We start from the raw sequence: 19,287 nt of genomic DNA, 5'->3' as shown, positions 1-19,287 counted from the left end.
CAACGCCGGCTACCACTACCACGACAGAAATGGCGACTACAGTCATGACAACAGGAAGTACCACAGCTGTCGAAGAGACAACCACCGTCACGACAACGACACCTGAAGTCACCACTACTGAAACAACTACCACAATGACAACAACAACCCCAAGTATTTATCTTTTCCAACTCCAAATAAGCACTTCAAATAAGTAGTGTAAAACATGTACAAGGTGATCACACCCATATATTTGGCTGGAAAGGGTATAATCTTGAAGTATCTACTTCAAAAACACGGTGTATAGGTTTTGCAACGTATGATGCGGCCTCACAAAGATAACCATTTTCAGAACTTTAGATGCCACTATTTATATCCGTCATGGCTATTCGTGCCTCAAATTAGGTTAAGGCGTTGCAGTGATTGAAGAAAAAAAAATATTGTGACAAATTTAGAAATAAAGGAATTGATATGAGAAAGTTATAGCGATTGTTCGTATTCCAGGTATATATTTCACGATATTCAATACATTTTGCAAGGCTCAATTACGCTTTTGAATTTAGAGTGTGGAAATGGTATCTTGAAAGGCAGGTTATCCATCACAGTTGGAAAAGCAACTCCTGGAATATCTAGAGCAATTGGTTACAAGTCTGTAGTATCTAGCATAGTGGAGGAAGGCAGGCAGATATAAAGGCAAGAAAACAGGGCTCAAACGGAAAAAAATGGCGCCTGAACGTTCATGCAAGAATAATTTAGTAGCAAAGAAAGAACTCAGTCACCACGATGATGTGCTAAAGAATATGCATTGGAAATTTGAACAGAACAGAAATATGAATGGACCGAGATAAGTCTCATATATTAGCACTTAAAAAGAATGGGAGTTTGAAAGAAGAAGAAGGAGGATATACCTACCATACACACATTGAATGAGAAAAGGCATGGCTGGGGGCTTCAATGCAATACTAATTATGATATTACTAATTATAATAATATATAGCATTCATACTACAGGTGTTTTTCCTCAAAAAGAACACGTGTCTGGCCAATCGAGTCAGTCTTGAGGATCCAGCATCAGTACCCTCAGTAGTAAAAGTAGTGCCAAACTTCTATTATTTATGAACAATCCCTCATTTTTGTTGAACATCATTTCAAATTGATGAATAACCTTAACGAATAACCATTACCCTACTTCCTCATTCAACAGAACCAACTCAAAAGGGCGATACCGGTATGTACAAAAGTTTCTTTTGTAATATTTTCTTAATCCAAATTGATTTGGATCTGATAGGAACTGTGTTAGCTGGATTAACTGTAGACCGGATATTGTGCATTCATACAGGCGCTTAAAACAAACGTATATCACTTCGACGGGCGATTTTAGTTCCACTGATCATACAACAGTCTCTTAAATTCGGTCAAAATTTGTACAAGCAAATGTGTAACCAGAATTCTGTTCATAACACTACAATGAGCTTTGAAAATTAATCACTAACTTGAAAAATAACGGCCATTCCAAAAAAGCGTTATTTTTGTTTTTCTCCCATAGAACATTGGGACGGATTTTTTTTACATAATTACAATTTTATATTTTGAGCAGAATATTTTGTCCTCCGGAAATGACCTGATGCAATGGCACAAATTACGAAATAGCCTCATAATACCCTTAATATTGACGTTTCTGCAAAAGGATCCAGGTTTCCAACATCATTTTAGGTTGGTGGCATGTATACAAATTCGATGTTAGAACGATCGGACGTTGCAAAATCTAATTCATTCATAAGTATGTGTTGACATACAACTTCAACTGGCATTTCTCTTGCTGCCCTCATGTCATAGAAACTACCACAACGAGGACCCGAACATCAGGTTTGACTACGCCCACCACATCAAGCAGTGATACTACTACCCTGTCTACAACTACTTCTGGAAAAACAACACCAGGTAGGATTTTTGAAAATTGTGTACACTTTCTTTGTGTCTTATATATCAATTTTTTAGGAAATCTAAGTCAGGTGACTTTACACCTCATCAACTTTATACATAGAAATGTCCTGATGTCCATTTACAACGTAGTACAAAGTGATCCAATACTGGATTTCTATCCAAGTCAGCGACAGGTATTCATTTCTAAAACCTCCATCTACATCATATTCAAATCTAGGGTTCTGTAAATTCTTGAAATTCTGTTCTGCTCTCTTCTGCTTGTTGATTAGAATATAGCACATGTTGTATTCTGCAAAGGGAAAGGCGAGAAAATGCAGAATCTTTACAGCGCCCCACTGTCCCTAATTGCTGTGTGTCTCTTTTCTTTTGTGTGACATTTGATATCATGTCAGGTGACTGCGCGGAAAACCTGAATGATGATAGTCAGCCGGATCCGGTGATCACCCTCCAGACATCCGAAATGACTGACGTTACTCCAGATCAAACTGTCACACTTTCCAGTGGGACATCGTCAATCACCGTTCGATTCGGAAGTAGTGATGCTGGATACAAGGTCCTGACCAGAGTGACAGCCGTCATCCTGAGTTTTGTCGATCCAACAACAGGTAGTCCGCCCATGATGATTCGTCTCGAAAGCGTCACTTTTTCAAACGGAACGACAGCTCAAGACATTGGTGAAATTAATTCCACTGGCCCAACCACCGGAATGTTTAGACTTGGGGCACTCGGAGAAGAACCCGTGGATGCTTTGGTCTTTTCCGTGCCCGACATTCTGCCTCAAAACGCTTCTTCAGTAGACGTTGTCGTCCGATTTGATGGATGCATCAAGACAGGTGAATATAACTTACTTCATAATAACTGGCTTCCGTACGTAATTAGGCCACATGGGAAGTATCATTTCCCGCATATTCCGTCGGGTCTTGTACCAGGCAAAGCAAGCTCTTGTGATTCTTGCCATGTATAACATGTAAACAATGTATGTAACTCATTAGAAGGGAAAAATGAGAATGAAACTCGATATTATTATCCTGTTTACTTTCTAGATGTACAAAAATCGCATCAGAATGAGCATTACCTCAGTTCAAATATGCATTCTTTTGAACACAAGACACGGATCGAGGGCATTTCATTTTCTGGTATATGCACAATAGATCATTACTGCTTGTTCTTCCAAATGTGTGTTGACATACAGAGACCATAACTACTGTGGTGACCACGAGTGTTGCTACCACTACCACACCAGCAACCACTACAACACAGGCTACTAGTACCACGACAGAAATGGCGACTACAGTCATGACAACAGGAAGTACCACAGCTGTCGAAGAGACAACCACCGTCACGACAACGACACCTGAAGTCACCACCACTGAAGCAACTACAACAATGGGAACAACAACTCCAGGTACTCATCCTTTTAAACTCAAAATAATCACTTTATATTCCCAGAGTAAAACATTTCCAAAGATTCTTCACATTTTCTACTTGGCTGGAAATGGTATTATCATTAAAGTACCTAAATGCAGAAAGGAGCGGACGGTTTAGCAATGTTTGATGTAGCCTTGGCCACACAGAGATAACAGTTTTTCAGAAATTCAGATGGAACTGTTTATAACATGCTTCATTAACCGTGCTTGTGTTGCCCTGTTCTGCTTGTTCAATACAATATAGCACATGTTGTATTCTGCAAACGAAAAAGCGAGAAAATGCAGATACTTTACAGCGCCCTACTGTGCCTAATTATTGTGCGTTTCATTTCTTTTATGTGAATTTTGATATCGTTTTAGGTGACTGCGCGAAAAACCTGAATGATGATAGTCAGCCGGATCCGGTGATCACCCTCCAGACATCCGACATGACTGACGTTACTCCAGATCAAACTGTCACACTTTCCAGTGGGACATCGTCAATCACCGTTCGATTCGGAAGTAGTGATGCTGGATACAAGGTTTTGACCAGAGTGACAGCCGTCATCCTGAGTGTTGACGATGCAACAACTGGAAGTCCGCCCATGATGATTCGTCTCGAAGGCGTCACCTTTTCAAACGGAACGACAGCTCAAGACATTGGTGAAATTAATTCCACTGGCCCAACCACCGGAATGTTTAGACTTGGGGCACTCGGAGAAGAACCCGTGGATGCTTTGGTCTTTTCCGTGCCCGACATTCTGCCTCAAAACGCTTCTTCAGTAGACGTTGTCGTCCGATTTGATGGATGCATTAAGACAGGTGGATATAACTTACTTCATAATAATTGGCTTCCGTACGTAATTAGGCCACATGGGCAGTATCATTTCCCGTACATTCCGTCGAGTCCTGTACCAGGCAAAGCAAGCACTTGTGATTCTTGCCATGTATTATAGTATTAATGACTGCTTTGAGAGAAATAGTTGTTTTTATACGCTCAAGGGAAGGTTAGAATTGTGCTATTGCCCCGAGGCGTGCCGAGGGCAATAGCCCAATTGTAACCTTCCCGAGAGCGTATAAAAACAACTTTTTCTCGAATATTAAAGCAGTCATTAATACTTTTATATGCCAAAAAACATAGACTAAAAAATAAAAAATAAAAAATAAAAAAACTTTTGTCGAAGATGGGATTCGATCTCTTGCGTACAAAAGGTGATGTAACTAAATTCAGCGCATTATACCGCTCGGCCAACGCGCTCTGTTAACATACTTTGCAGTTTTCTCTAATATATAGATTAAAAAGGATTGAAAACGGCTTCGAGTGGTGGATGCTTCGCGGCTGCTCGATTGAACGGGCCCTTCTTTTACTTTTACAATGCATATTGGCACGAACTTAGATCAAGATCTATCGGCAGATGTTGTTTTTTTTGTTTTTGGAAGTTTATTTTCGTCTTCATGTCAACAATGCAAGATAAAATTGTCGGTAAGATTGATCGAGATTCAATTGTATTGAAATTACCGACCAATTCTTCGCACACGTACGGTATCCTCGATCGCTCAAACCATTTTTTAACATGTAAACCTATGGGGTAACCATGGAGACTGACCTATTTTCCCAATAACCATGGTTATTGGGAAAATAGGTCTGTTTTTACAGGAACAGCTAAAGTTTATGAATGCAATTTCGACCAATCAGATTGCTGGATTACTTAAGTGAGGTATATAAAACATGTTAACAATGTATGTAACTCATTAGAAGGGAAATGAGTATGAAAGTCGATACTATTATCCTGTTTACTTTCCAGATGTACAAAAATCGCATCAGAATGAGCATTACCTCAGTTGAAATATGCATTCTTTTGAACACAAGACACGGATCAAGGCATTTCATTTTCTAGTATATGCACAATAGATCATTACTGCTTGTTCTTCCAAATGTGTGTTGACATACAGAGACCATAACTACTGTGGTGACCACGAGTGTTGCTACCACTACCACACCAGCAACCACTACAACACCGGCTACCACTACCACGACAGAAATGGCGACTACAGTCATGACAACAGGAAGTACCACAGCTGTCGAAGAGACAACCACCGTCACGACAACGACACCTGAAGTCACCACCACTGAAGCAACTACAACAATGGCAACAACAACTCCAGGTACTCATCCTTTTCAACTCAAAATAATCACTTTATATTCCCAGAGTAAAACATTTTCAAAGATATTTCACCTTTTCTACCTCGCTGGAAATGGTATTATCATTGAAGTACTTAAATGCAGAAAGGAGCGTGCGGTTTAGCAATGTTTAATGTAACTTTGGCCACACAGAGATAACAGTTTTCAGAAATTCAGATGGAGCTGTTTATAACATGCTTCATTAATCGTGCTTGTTGTGCCCTGTTCTGCTTGTTGAATACAATATAGCACATGTTGTATTCTGCAAACGAAAAAGCGAGAAAATGCAGATACTTTACAGCGCCTTACTGTGCCTAATTATTGTGTGTTTCATTTCTTTTATGTGAATTTTGATATCGTTTAAGGTGACTGCGCTAAAAACCTGAATGATGATAGTCAGCCGGATCCGGTGATCACCCTCCAGACATCCGACATGACCGACGTTACTCCAAATCAAACTGTCACACTTTCCAGTGGGACATCGTCAATCACCGTTCGATTCGGAAGTAGTGATGCTGGATACAAGGTCCTGACCAGAGTGACAGCCGTCATCCTGAGTGTTGACGATGCAACAACTGGAAGTCCGCCCATGATGATTCGTCTCGACAGCGTCACCTTTTCAAACGGAACGACAGCTCAAGACTTTGGTGAAGTTAATTCAACTGGCCCAACCACCGGAATGTTTAGACTTGGGGCACTCGGAGAAGAACCCGTGGATGCTTTGGTCTTTTCCGTGCCCGACATTCTGCCTCAAAACGCTTCTTCAGTAGACGTTGTCGTCCGATTTGATGGATGCATCAAGACAGGTGAATACAACCTACTTCATAAAAATTGGCTTCCGAACGTAATTAGGCCACATGGGAAGTATCATTTTCCGCATATTCCGTTGGGTCTTGTACCAGGCAAAGCAAGCTCTTGTGATTCTTGCCATGTATAACATGTTAACAATGTATGTAACTCATTAGAAGGGGAAAATGAGAATGAAAGTCGATACTGTTATCCTTTTTATTTTCTAGATGTACAAAAATCGCATCAGAATGAGCATAACCTCAGATGAAATATGCATTCTCTTGAACACAAGACACGGATCAAGGCATTTCATTTTCTGGTATATGCACCATAGATCATTACTGCTTGTTCTTCCAAATGTGTATTGACATACAGAGACCATAACTACTGTGGTGACCACGAGTGTTGCTACCACTACCACACCAGCAACCACTACAACGCAGGCTACCACTACCACGACAGAAATGGCGACTACAGTCATGACAACAGGAAGTACCACAGCTGTCGAAGAGACAACCACCGTCACGACAACGACACCTGAAGTCACCACTACTGAAACAACTACCACAATGACAACAACAACCCCAAGTATTTATCTTTTCCAACTCCAAATAAGCACTTCAAATAAGTAGTGTAAAACATGTACAAGGTGATCACACCCATAATTATATTTGGCTGGAAAGGGTATAATCTTGAAGTATCTACTTCAAAAACACGGTGTAAAGGTTTTGCAACGTATGATCAAGCTGCGGCCTCACAAAGATAACAGGGCTCAAACGGACAAAATGGCGCCTGAACGTTCATGCAGGAATAATTTAGTAGCAAAGAAAGAACTCAGTAACCACGATGATATGCTAAAGAATATGCATGGGAAATTTGAACAGAACAGAAAATATGAATGGACCGAGATAAGTCTCATATATAAGCACTTAAAAAGAATGGGAGTTTGAAAGAAGAAGAAGGAGGATATGCATGCCAAACACACGTTGAATGATAAAAGGCATGGCAGGGGGCTTCAATGCAATACTAATTATGATATTACTAATTATAATAATATATAGCATTCATACTACAGGTGTTTTTCCTCAAAAAGAACACGTGTCTGGCAAATCGAGTCAGTCTTGAGGATCCAGCATCAGTACCCTCAGTAGTAAAAGTAGTGCCAAACTTCTATTATTTATGACAATCCCTCATTTTTGTTGAACATCATTTCAAATTGATGAATCACCTTAACAAATAACCATTACCCTCCTTCTTAATTCAACAGAACCAACTGAAATAGGCGACACCGGTATGTACAAAAGTTTCTTCTGTAATATTTTCTAAATTCAAATTGATTTGGATCTGATAGGAACTCTATTAGCTGGATTAACTGTAGACTGGATATTGTACTTTTATACAGGAGCTTAAAACAAACGTATATCACTTCGACAGGCGATTTTAGTTCCACTGATCATACAACAGTCTCTTAAATTCGGTCAAAATTTGTACAAGCAAATGTGTAACCAGAATTCTGTTCATAATACTACAATGAGCTTTAAAAGATAATCACTAACTTGAAAGATAATGGCCATTCCAAAAAAAAACGTTATTTCTGTTTTTCTCCCATAGAGCATTGGGACGGATTTTTTTCTTCATAATTACAATTTTACATTTTGAGCAGAATATTTCGTCTACCGGAAATGACCTGATGCAATGGCACGAATTACAAAATAGCCTCATAATACCCTTAATATTGACGTTTCTGCAAAAGGATCCAGGTTTCCAACATCATTTTAGGTTGGTGGCATGTATACAAATTCGATGTTAGAACGATCGGACGTTGCAAAATCTAATTCATTCATAAGTATGTGTTGACATACAACTTCAACTGGCATTTCTTTTGCTGCCCTCATGTCATAGAAACTACCACACAGAGGACCCGAACATCAGTTTTGACCACGCCCACCACATCAAGCAGTGAGACTACCACCCTGTCTATAACTACTTCTGGCCAAACAACGCCAGGTAGGATTTTTGAAAATTGTGTACACTTCCTTTGTGTCTTATATATCAATCTTTTAGGAAATCAAAGTCAGGCGACTTTACACCTCATCAACTTTATACAAAGAAATGTCCTGATGTCCATTTACAACGTAGTACAAAGTGATCCAATACTGGATTTCTGTCCAAGTCAGCGACAGGTATTCATTTCTAAAACCTCCATCTACATCCTATTCAAATCTAGGGTTCTGTAAATTCTTGGAATTCTGTTCTGCTCTCTTCTGCTTGTTGATTAGAATATAGCACATGTTGTATCTGCAAAGGGAAATGCGGGACAATGCAGAATCTTTACAGCGCCCCACTGTCCCTAATTGCTGTGTGTCTCTTTTCTTTTGTGTGACATTTGATGTCGTGTCAGGTGACTGCGCGGAAAACCTGAATGATGATAGTCAGCCGGATCCGGTGATCACCCTCCAGACATCCGAAATGACTGACGTTACTCCAGATCAAACTGTCACACTTTCCAGTGGGACATCGTCAATCACCGTTCGATTCGGAAGTAGTGATGCTGGATACAAGGTCCTGACCAGAGTGACAGCCGTCATCTTGAGTTTTGTCGATCCAACAACAGGAAGTCCGCCCATGCTGATTCGTCTCGAAAGCGTCACTTTCTCAAACGGAACGACAGCTGAAGACATAGGTGAAATTAATTCCACTGGCCCAACCACCGGAATGTTTAGACTTGGGGCACTCGGAGAAGAACCCGTGGATGCTTTGGTCTTTTCCGTGCCCGACATTCTGCCTCAAAACGCTTCTTCAGTAGACGTTGTCGTCCGATTTGATGGATGCATCAAGACAGGTGAATATAACTTACTTCTTAATAATTGGCTTCCGTACGTAATTAGGCCACATGGGCAGTATCATTTCCCGTACATTCCGTCGAGTCCTGTACCAGGCAAAGCAAGCACTTGTGATTCTTGCCATGTATAACATGTTAACAATGTATGTAACTCGTTAGAAGGGAAAAATGAGAACGAAAGTCAATACTATTATCCTGTTTACTTTTTAGATGTACAAAAATCGCATCAGAATGAGCATTACCTCTGTTGAAATATGCATTCTCTTGAACACAAGACACAGATCAAAGCATTTCATTTTCTTATATATGCACAATAGATCATTACTGCTTGTTCTTCCAAATGTGTGTTGACATACAGAGACCATAACTACTGTGGTGACCACGAGTGTTGCTACCACTACCACACCAGCAACCACTACAACTCCGGCTACCACTACAACAACAGAAAAGAAGACTGCAGCTATGACAACAGGAAGTACCACAACTGTCGAAGAGACAACCATGGTCATGACAACGACACCTGAAGTCACCACCACTGAAGCAACTACAACAATGGCAACAACAACTCCAGGTACTCATCCTTTTCAACTCAAAATAATCACTTTATATTCCCAGAGTAAAACATTTCCAAAGATATTTCACCTTTTCTACTTGGCTTGAAATGGTATTATCATTAAAGTACCTAAAGGCAGAAAGAAGCGTACGGTTTAGCAATGTTTGATGTAGCCTTGGCCACACAGAGATAACAGTTTTCAGAAATTCAGATGGAGCTGTTTATAACATGCTTCATTAATCGTGCTTGTTGTGCCCTGTTCTGCTTGTTGAATACAATATAGCACATGTTGTATTCTGCAAACGAAAAAAGCGAGAAAATGCACATATTATACAGCGCCCTACTGTGCCTAATTATTGTGTGTTTCATTTCGTTTATGTGAATTTTGATATCGTTTTAGGTGACTGCGCGAAAAACCTAAATGATGATAGTCAGCCGGATCCGGTGATCACCCTCCAGACATCCGACATGACTGACGTTACTCCAGATCAAACTGTCACACTTTCCGGTGGGACATCGTCAATCACCGTTCGATTCGGAAGTAGTGATACTGGATACAAGGTCCTGACCAGAGTGACAGCCGTCATCCTGAGTTTTGTCGATCCAACAACAGAAAGCCCGCCCATGATGATTCGTCTCGAAGGCGTCACTTTTTCAAACGGAACGACAGCTGAAGACATTGGTGAAATTAATTCAAGTGGCCCAACCACCGGAATGTTTAGACTTGGGGCACTCGGAGAAGAACCCGTGGATGCTTTGGTCTTTTCCGTGCCCGACATTCTGCCTCAAAACGCTTCTTCAGTAGACGTTGTCGTCCGATTTGATGGATGCATCAAGACAGGTGAATATGACTTACTTCATAATGATTGGCTTCCGTACGTAATTAGGCCACATGGGCAGTATCATTTCCCGTACATTCCGTCGAGTCCTGTACCAGGCAAAGCAAGCACTTGTGATTCTTGCCATGTATAACATGTTAACAACGTATGTAACTCATTAGAAGGGAAAATGAGAATGAAAGTCGATACTATTATCCTGTTTACTTTCTAGATGTACAAAATTGCATCAGAATGAGCATTACCTCGGTTGAAATATGCATTCTTTTGAACACAAGACACGTATCGAAGCATTTCATTTTCTGGTATATGCACAATAGATCATTACTGCTTGTTCTTCCAAATGTGTGTTGACATACAGAGACCATAACTACTGTGGTGACTACGAGTGTTGCTACCACTACCACACCAGCAACCACTACAACTCCGGCTACCACTACAACAACAGAAAAGACAACTACAGCTATGACAACAGGAAGTACCACAACTGTCGAAGAGACAACCATGGTCATGACAACAACACCTGAAGTCACCACCACTGAAGCAACTACAACAATGGCAACAACAACTCCAGGTACCCATCCTTTTCAACTCAAAATAATCACTTTATATTCCCAGAGTAAAACATTTCCAAAGATATTTCACCTTTTCTACTTGGCTTGAAATGGTATTATCATTAAAGTACCTAAATGCAGAAAGAAGCGTACGGTTTAGCAATGTTTGATGTAGCCTTGGCCACACAGAGATAACAGTTTTCAGAAATTCAGATGGAGCTGTTTATAACATGCTTCATTAATCGTGCTTGTTGTGCCCTGTTCTGCTTGTTGAATACAATATAGCACATGTTGTATTCTGCAAACGAAAAAGCGAGAAAATGCACATATTATACAGCGCCCTACTGTGCCTAATTATTGTGTGTTTCATTTCGTTTATGTGAATTTTGATATCGTTTTAGGTGACTGCGCGGAAAACCTGAATGATGATAGTCAGCCGGATCCGGTGATCACCCTCCAGACATCCGACATGACTGACGTTACTCCAGATCAAACTGTCACACTTTCCGGTGGGACATCGTCAATCACCGTTCGATTCGGAAGTAGTGATACTGGATACAAGGTCCTGACCAGAGTGACAGCCGTCATCCTGAGTTTTGTCGATCCAACAACAGAAAGCCCGCCCATGATGATTCGTCTCGAAGGCGTCACTTTTTCAAACGGAACGACAGCTGAAGACATTGGTGAAATTAATTCAAGTGGCCCAACCACCGGAATGTTTAGACTTGGGGCACTCGGAGAAGAACCCGTGGATGCTTTGGTCTTTTCCGTGCCCGACATTCTGCCTCAAAACGCTTCTTCAGTAGACGTTGTCGTCCGATTTGATGGATGCATCAAGACAGGTGAATATGACTTACTTCATAATGATTGGCTTCCGTACGTAATTAGGCCACATGGGCAGTATCATTTCCCGTACATTCCGTCGAGTCCTGTACCAGGCAAAGCAAGCACTTGTGATTCTTGCCATGTATAACATGTTAACAACGTATGTAAGTCATTAGAAGGGAAAATGAGAATGAAAGTCGATACTATTATACTGTTTACTTTCTAGATGTACAAAAATTGCATCAGAATGAGCATTACCTCGGTTGAAATATGCATTCTTTTGAACACAAGACACGTATCGAAGCATTTCATTTCCTGGTATATATGCACAATAGATCATTACTGCTTGTTCTTCCAAATGTGTGTTGACATACAGAGACCATAACTACTGTGGTGACTACGAGTGTTGCTACCACTACCACACCAGCAACCACTACAACTCCGGCTACCACTACAACAACAGAAAAGACAACTACAGCTATGACAACAGGAAGTACCACAACTGTCGAAGAGACAACCATGGTCATGAAAACAACACCTGAAGTCACCACCACTGAAGCAACTACAACAATGGCAACAACAACTCCAGGTACCCATCCTTTTCAACTCAAAATAATCACTTTATATTCCCAGAGTAAAACATTTCTAAAGATATTTCACCTTTTCTACTTGGCTTGAAATGGTATTATCATTAAAGTACCTAAATGCAGAAAGAAGCGTACGGTTTAGCAATGTTTGATGTAGCCTTGGCCACACAGAGATAACAGTTTTCAGAAATTCAGATGGAGCTGTTTATAACATGCTTCATTAATCGTGCTTGTTGTGCCCTGTTCTGCTTGTTGAATACAATATAGCACATGTTGTATTCTGCAAACGAAAAAGCGAGAAAATGCACATATTATACAGCGCCCTACTGTGCCTAATTATTGTGCGTTTCATTTCGTTTATGTGAATTTTGATATCGTTTTAGGTGACTGCGCGGAAAACCTGAATGATGATAGTCAGCCGGATCCGGTGATCACCCTCCAGACATCCGACATGACTGACGTTACTCCAGATCAAACTGTCACACTTTCCAGTGGGACATCGTCAATCACCGTTCGATTCGGAAGTAGTGATACCGGATACAAGGTCCTGACCAGAGTGACAGCCGTCATCCTGAGTCTTGTCGATCCAACAGCAGAAAGTCCGCCCATGATGATTCGTCTCGAAGGCGTCACTTTTTCAAACGGAACGACAGCTGAAGACATTGGTGAAATTAATTCAAGTGGCCCAACCACCGGAATGTTTAGACTTGGGGCACTCGGAGAAGAACCCGTGGATGCTTTGGTCTTTTCCGTGCCCGACATTTTGCCTCAAAACGCTTCTTCAGTAGACGTTGTCGTCCGATTTGATGGATGCATCAAGACAGGTGAATATAACCTACTTCATAATAATTGGCTTCCAAACGTAATTAGGCCACATGGGAAGTATCATTTCCCGCATACTCCGTCGGGTCTTGTACCAGGCAAAGCAGGCTCTTGTGATTCTTGCCATGTATAACATGTAAACAATGTATGTAACTCATTAGAAGGGGAAAATGAGAATGAAAGTCGATACTGTTATCCTGTTTACTTTCTAAATGTTCAAAAATCGCATCAGAATGAGCATTACCTCAGTTGAAATATGCATTCTTTTGAACACAAGACACAGATCGAAGCATTTCATTTTCTGGTATATGCACAACAGATCATTACTGCTTGTTCTTCCAAATGTGTGTTGACATACAGAGACCATAACTACTGTGGTGACCACGAGTGTTGCTACCACTACCACACCAGCAACCACTACAACACCGGCTACCACTACCACGACAGAAATGGCGACTACAGTCATGACAACAGGAAGTACCACAGCTGTCGAAGAGACAACCACCGTCACGACAACAACACCTGAAGTCACCACTACTGAAACAACTACAACAATGACAACAACAACCCCAAGTATTTATCTTTATCAACTCCAAATAAGCAATTCAAATTACTAGTGTAAAACATGTACATGTGATCACACCCATATATTTGGCTGGAAAGGGTATAATCTTGAAGTATCTACTTCAAAAACACGGTGCATAGGTTTTGCAACGTATAATCAAGCTGCGGCCTCACAAAGATAACCATTTTCAGAACTTTAGATTCCACTATTTATATCCGTCATGGCTATTCGTGCCTCAAATTAGGTTAAGGCCTTGCAGTGTTTGATGAAAAAAATATATTGTGACAAATTTAGAAATAAAGGAATTGATATGAGAAAGTTACAGCGATTGTTCGTATTCCAGGTATATATTTCACGAACTTCAATACATTTTGCAAGGCTCAATTACGCTTTTGAATTTAGAGTGTGGAAATGGTATCTTAAAGGGCAGGTTATCCATCACAGTTGGAAAAGCAACCGTCCTGGAATATCTAGAGCAATTTGTTACAAGCCTGTAGTATCTAGCATAGTGGAGGTAGGCAGGCAGATATAAAGGCAAGAAAACAGGGCTCAAACGGACAAAATGGCGCCTCAACGTTCATGCAGGAATAATTTAGTAGCAAAGAAAGAACTCAGTAACCACGATGATATGCTAAAGAATATGCATGGGATAATTGAACAGAACAGAAAATATGAATGGACCGAGATAAGTCTCATATATTAGCACTTAAAAAGAATGGGAGTTTGAAAGAAGAAGATGGAGGATATGCATACCATACACGCGTTGAATGATAAAAGGCATGGCTGAGGGCTTCAATGCAATACTAATTATAATATTAATAATTACAATAATATATAGTATTCAAGTATTCATACTACAGGTGTTTTTCCTCAAAAAGAACACGTGTCTGGCAAATCGAGAAAGTCTTGAGGATCTAGCATCAGAACCCTCAGTAGTGAAAGTAGTGCCAAACTTCCATTAGTTATGAACAATCCCTCATTTTTGTTGAACATCATTTCAAATTGATGAATCGCCTTAACAAATAACCATTACCCTCCTTCCTCATTCAACAGAACCAACTGAAATAGGCGACACCGGTATGTACAAAAGTTTCTTCTGTAATATTTTCTAAATTCAAATTGATTTGGATCTGATAGGAACTCTATAAGCTGGATTAACTGTAGACTGGATATTGTACTTTTATACAGGAGCTTAAAACAAACTTATATCACTTCGACAGGCGATTTTAGTTCCACTGATCATACAACAGTCTCTTAAATTCGGTCAAAATTTGTACAAGCAAATGTGTAACCAGAATTCTGTTCATAATACTACAATGAGCTTTGAAAGATAATCACTAACTTGAAAGATAACTGCCATTAAAAAAAAAAGCGTTATTTCTCTTTTTCTCCCATAGAGCATTAGGACGGAATTATGTGTACATAGTTACAATTTTACATTTGAGCAGAATATTTCGTCCTCCGGATATGACCTGATGCAATGGCACGAATTACGAAATAGCCTCATAATACCCTTAATATTGACGTTTCTGCAAAAGGATCAAGGTTTCCAACATCATTTTAGGTTGGTGGCATGTATACAAATTCGATGTTAGAACGATCGGACGTTGCATAATCTAATTCATTCATAAGTATGTGTTGAAATACAACTTCAACTGGCATTTATCTTGCTGCCCTCATGTCATAGAAACTACCACACAGAGGACCCGAACATCAGGTTTGACCACGCCCACCACATCAAGCAGTGAGACTACCACCCTGTCTACAACTACTTCTGGCCAAACAACGCCAGGTAGGATTTTTTTTTAATTTTGTGTACACTTCCTTTGTGTCTTATATATCAATCTTTTAGGAAATCAAAGACAGGTGACTTTGCACCTCATCAACTTCATACAAAGAAATGTTCTGATCTCTATTTACAACGTAGGTACAAAGTGCTCCAATACTGAATTTCTGTCCAAGTGAGCGACAGGTATTCATTTTTAAAACCTCCATCTACATCCTATTCAAATCTAGGGTTCTGTAAATTCTTGGAATTTTGTTCTGCTCTGTTTTGCTTATTAATTACAAAATAGCACATGTTGTATTCTGCAAAGGGAAATGCGGGACAATGCAGAATCTTTACAGCGCCCCACTGTGCCTAATTGCTGTGTGTCTCTTTTCTTTTGTGTGACATTTGATGTCATGTCAGGTGACTGCGCGGAAAACCTGAATGATGATAGTCAGCCGGATCCAGTGATCACCCTCCAGACATCCGACATGACTGACGTTACTCCAGATCAAACTGTCACACTTTCCAGTGGGACATCGTCAATCACCGTTCGATTCGGAAGTAGTGATACCGGATACAAGGTCCTGACCAGAGTGACAGCCGTCATCCTGAGTTTTGTCGATCCAACAACAGAAAGTCCGCCCATGATGATTCGTCTCGAAGGCGTCACTTTTTCAAACGGAACGACAGCTGAAGACATTGGTGAAATTAATTCAAGTGGCCCAACCACCGGAATGTTTAGACTTGGGGCACTCGGAGAAGAACCCGTGGATGCTTTGGTCTTTTCCGTGCCCGACATTCTGCCTCAAAACGCTTCTTCAGTAGACGTTGTCGTCCGATTTGATGGATGCATCAAGACAGGTGAATATGACTTACTTCATAATGATTGGCTTCCGTACGTAATTAGGCCACATGGGCAGTATCATTTCCCGTACATTCCGTCGAGTCTTGTACCAGGCAAAGCAAGCACTTGTGATTCTTGCCATGTATAACATGTTAACAATGTATGTAACTCATTAGAAGGGAAAATGAGAATGAAAGTCGATACTATTATCCTGTTTACTTTCTGGATGTACAAAAATTGCATCAGAATGAGCATTACCTCGGTTGAAATATGCATTCTTTTGAACACAAGACACGTATCGAAGCACTTCATTTTCTGGTATATGCACAATAGATCATTACTGCTTGTTCTTTCAAATGTGTGTTGACATACAGAGACCATAACAACTGTGGTGACTACGAGTGTTGCTACCACTACCACACCAGCAACCACTACAACTCCGGCTACCACTACAACAACAGAAAAGACAACTACAGCTATGACAACAGGAAGTACCACAACTGTCGAAGAGACAACCATGGTCATGAAAACAACACCTGAAGTCACCACCACTGAAGCAACTACAACAATGGCAACAACAACTCCAGGTACTCATCCTTTTCAACTCAAAATAATCACTCATATTCCCAGAGTAAAACATTTCCAAAGATATTTCACCTTTTCTACTTGGCTTGAAATGGTATTATCATTAAAGTACCTAAATGCAGAAAGAAGCGTACGGTTTAGCAATGTTTGATGTAGCCTTGGCCACACAGAGATAACAGTTTTCAGAAATTCAGATGGAGCTGTTTATAACATGCTTCATTAATCGTGCTTGTTGTGCCCTGTTCTGCTTGTTGAATACAATATACACATGTTGTATTCTGCAAACGAAAAAGCGAGAAAATGCACAAATTATACAGCGCCCTACTGTGCCTAATTATTGTGTGTTTCATTTCGTTTATGTGAATTTTGATATCGTTTTAGGTGACTGCGCGAAAAACCTGAATGATGATAGTCAGCCGGATCCGGTGATCACCCTCCAGACATCCGACATGACTGACGTTACTCCAGATCAAACTGTCACACTTTCCAGTGGGACATCGTCAATCACCGTTCGATTCGGAAGTAGTGATACAGGATACAAGGTCCTGACCAGAGTGACAGCCGTCATCCTGAGTTTTGTCGATCCAACAACAGGAAGTCCGCCCACGATGATTCGTCTCGAAGGCGTCACTTTTTCAAACGGAACGACAGCTGAAGACATTGGTGAAATTAATTCAAGTGGCCCAACCACCGGAATGTTTAGACTTGGGGCACTCGGAGAAGAACCCGTGGATGCTTTGGTCTTTTCCGTGCCCGACATTTTGCCTCAAAATGCTTCTTCAGTAGACGTTGTCGTCCGATTTGATGGATGCATCAAGACAGGTGAATATAACCTACTTCATAATAATTGCCTTCCGAACGTAATTAGGCCACATGGAAAGTATCATTTCCCGTACATTCCGTCGAGTCTTGTACCAGGCAAAGCAAGCACTTGTGATTCTTGCCATGTATAACATGTTAACAATGTATGTAACTCATTAGAAGGGAAAATGAGAATGAAAGTCGATACTATTATCCTGTTTACTTTCTAGATGTACAAAAATTGCATCAGAATGAGCATTACCTCGGTTGAAATATGAGTTTTGAACACAAGACACGTATCGAAGCACTTCATTTTCTGGTATATGCACAATAGATCATTACTGCTTGTTCTTCCAAATGTGTGTTGACATACAGAGACCATAACTACTGTGGTGACTACGAGTATTGCTACCACTACCACACCAGCAACCACTACAACTCCGGCTACCACTACAACAACAGAAAAGACAACTACAGCTATGACAACAGGAAGTACCACAACTGTCGAAGAGACAACCATGGTCATGACAACAACACCTGAAGTCACCACCACTGAAGCAACTACAACAATGGCAACAACAACTCCAGGTACCCTTCTTTTTCAACTCAAAATAATCACTTCATATTCCCAGAGTAAAACATTTCCAAAGATATTTCACCTTTTCTACTTGGCTTGAAATGGTATTATCATTAAAGTACCTAAATGCAGAAAGAAGCGTACGGTTTAGCAATGTTTGATGTAGCCTTGGCCACACAGAGATAACAGTTTTCAGAAATTCAGATGGAGCTGTTTATAACATGCTTCATTAATCGTGCTTGTTGTGCCCTGTTCTGCTTGTTGAATACAATATAGCACATGTTGTATTCTGCAAACGAAAAAGCGAGAAAATGCACATATTATACAGCGCCCTACTGTGCCTAATTATTGTGTGTTTCATTTCGTTTATGTGAATTTTGATATCGTTTTAGGTGACTGCGCGGAAAACCTGAATGATGATAGTCAGCCGGATCCGGTGATCACCCTCCAGACATCCGACATGACTGACGTTACTCCAGATCAAACTGTCACACTTTCCGGTGGGACATCGTCAATCACCGTTCGATTCGGAAGTAGTGATACCGGATACAAGGTCCTGACCAGAGTGACAGCCGTCATCCTGAGTCTTGTCGATCCAACAACAGAAAGTCCGCCCATGATGATTCGTCTCGAAGGCGTCACTTTTTCAAACGGAACGACAGCTGAAGACATTGGTGAAATTAATTCAAGTGGCCCAACCACCGGAATGTTTAGACTTGGGGCACTCGGAGAAGAACCCGTGGATGCTTTGGTCTTTTCCGTGCCCGACATTTTGCCTCAAAACGCTTCTTCAGTAGACGTTGTCGTCCGATTTAATGGATGCAT

General features: G+C 40.6%; 2 protein-coding genes across 21 annotated transcripts in view; both read left to right on the top strand.

The window, feature by feature from the left end:
- Positions 1-2,383: 2,383 nt before the first annotated feature.
- On the top strand, positions 2,384-9,509 carry LOC105443074 (mucin-5AC-like). The gene is made up of 9 exons (XM_030990893.1): positions 2,384-2,756; positions 3,116-3,328; positions 3,711-4,151; positions 5,283-5,495; positions 5,877-6,317; positions 6,676-6,888; positions 8,203-8,307; positions 8,702-9,060; positions 9,501-9,509. Exons 1-9 carry the CDS (start codon positions 2,384-2,386, stop codon positions 9,507-9,509), a joined length of 2,367 nt encoding a protein of 788 aa, XP_030846753.1.
- An 88-nt stretch (positions 9,510-9,597) lies between these two features.
- Positions 9,598-19,287, top strand: part of LOC105441171 (mucin-19-like) — an 83,725-nt gene continuing 74,035 nt past the window's right edge. For 19 of the 20 annotated variants that reach the window (XM_030990250.1, XM_030990251.1, XM_030990246.1 and 16 more), the window contains exons 1-10: positions 9,598-9,713; positions 10,096-10,536; positions 10,893-11,105; positions 11,487-11,927; positions 12,287-12,499; positions 12,881-13,321; positions 13,680-13,892; positions 14,938-14,961; positions 15,572-15,676; positions 16,076-16,516. In XM_030990250.1, the coding sequence (XP_030846110.1) occupies positions 9,605-9,713; positions 10,096-10,536; positions 10,893-11,105; positions 11,487-11,927; positions 12,287-12,499; positions 12,881-13,321; positions 13,680-13,892; positions 14,938-14,961; positions 15,572-15,676; positions 16,076-16,516 (2,641 nt within the window). In that variant the 5' untranslated portion in view covers positions 9,598-9,604. The remainder of the gene's footprint in view (positions 9,714-10,095; positions 10,537-10,892; positions 11,106-11,486; positions 11,928-12,286; positions 12,500-12,880; positions 13,322-13,679; positions 13,893-14,937; positions 14,962-15,571; positions 15,677-16,075; positions 16,517-19,287) is intronic. The other variant, XM_030990241.1, reaches the window with a different exon arrangement.

The sequence above is a fragment of the Strongylocentrotus purpuratus genome, unplaced genomic scaffold (genome assembly GCF_000002235.5).
Source record: "Strongylocentrotus purpuratus isolate Spur 01 unplaced genomic scaffold, Spur_5.0 spur5_scaffold_19, whole genome shotgun sequence".
Classification (NCBI taxonomy): domain Eukaryota; kingdom Metazoa; phylum Echinodermata; class Echinoidea; order Camarodonta; family Strongylocentrotidae; genus Strongylocentrotus; species Strongylocentrotus purpuratus.
This window is presented reverse-complemented; position numbering and strand designations above follow the sequence as displayed.

What these genes read in the sequence shown, in the direction of transcription:
- LOC105443074 (XM_030990893.1), top strand. Translation starts at nt 2,384, where the DNA reads ATGACTGACGTTACTCCAGATCAAACTGTCACACTTTCCAGTGGGACA. An exon ending in TGATGGATGCATTAAGACAG is followed by an intron (nt 4,152 to 5,282) that starts GTGGATATAACT and finishes GTTGACATACAG; the next exon opens with AGACCATAACTACTGTGGTG. An exon ending in AATGACAACAACAACCCCAA is followed by an intron (nt 6,889 to 8,202) that starts GTATTTATCTTT and finishes CTCATGTCATAG; the next exon opens with AAACTACCACACAGAGGACC.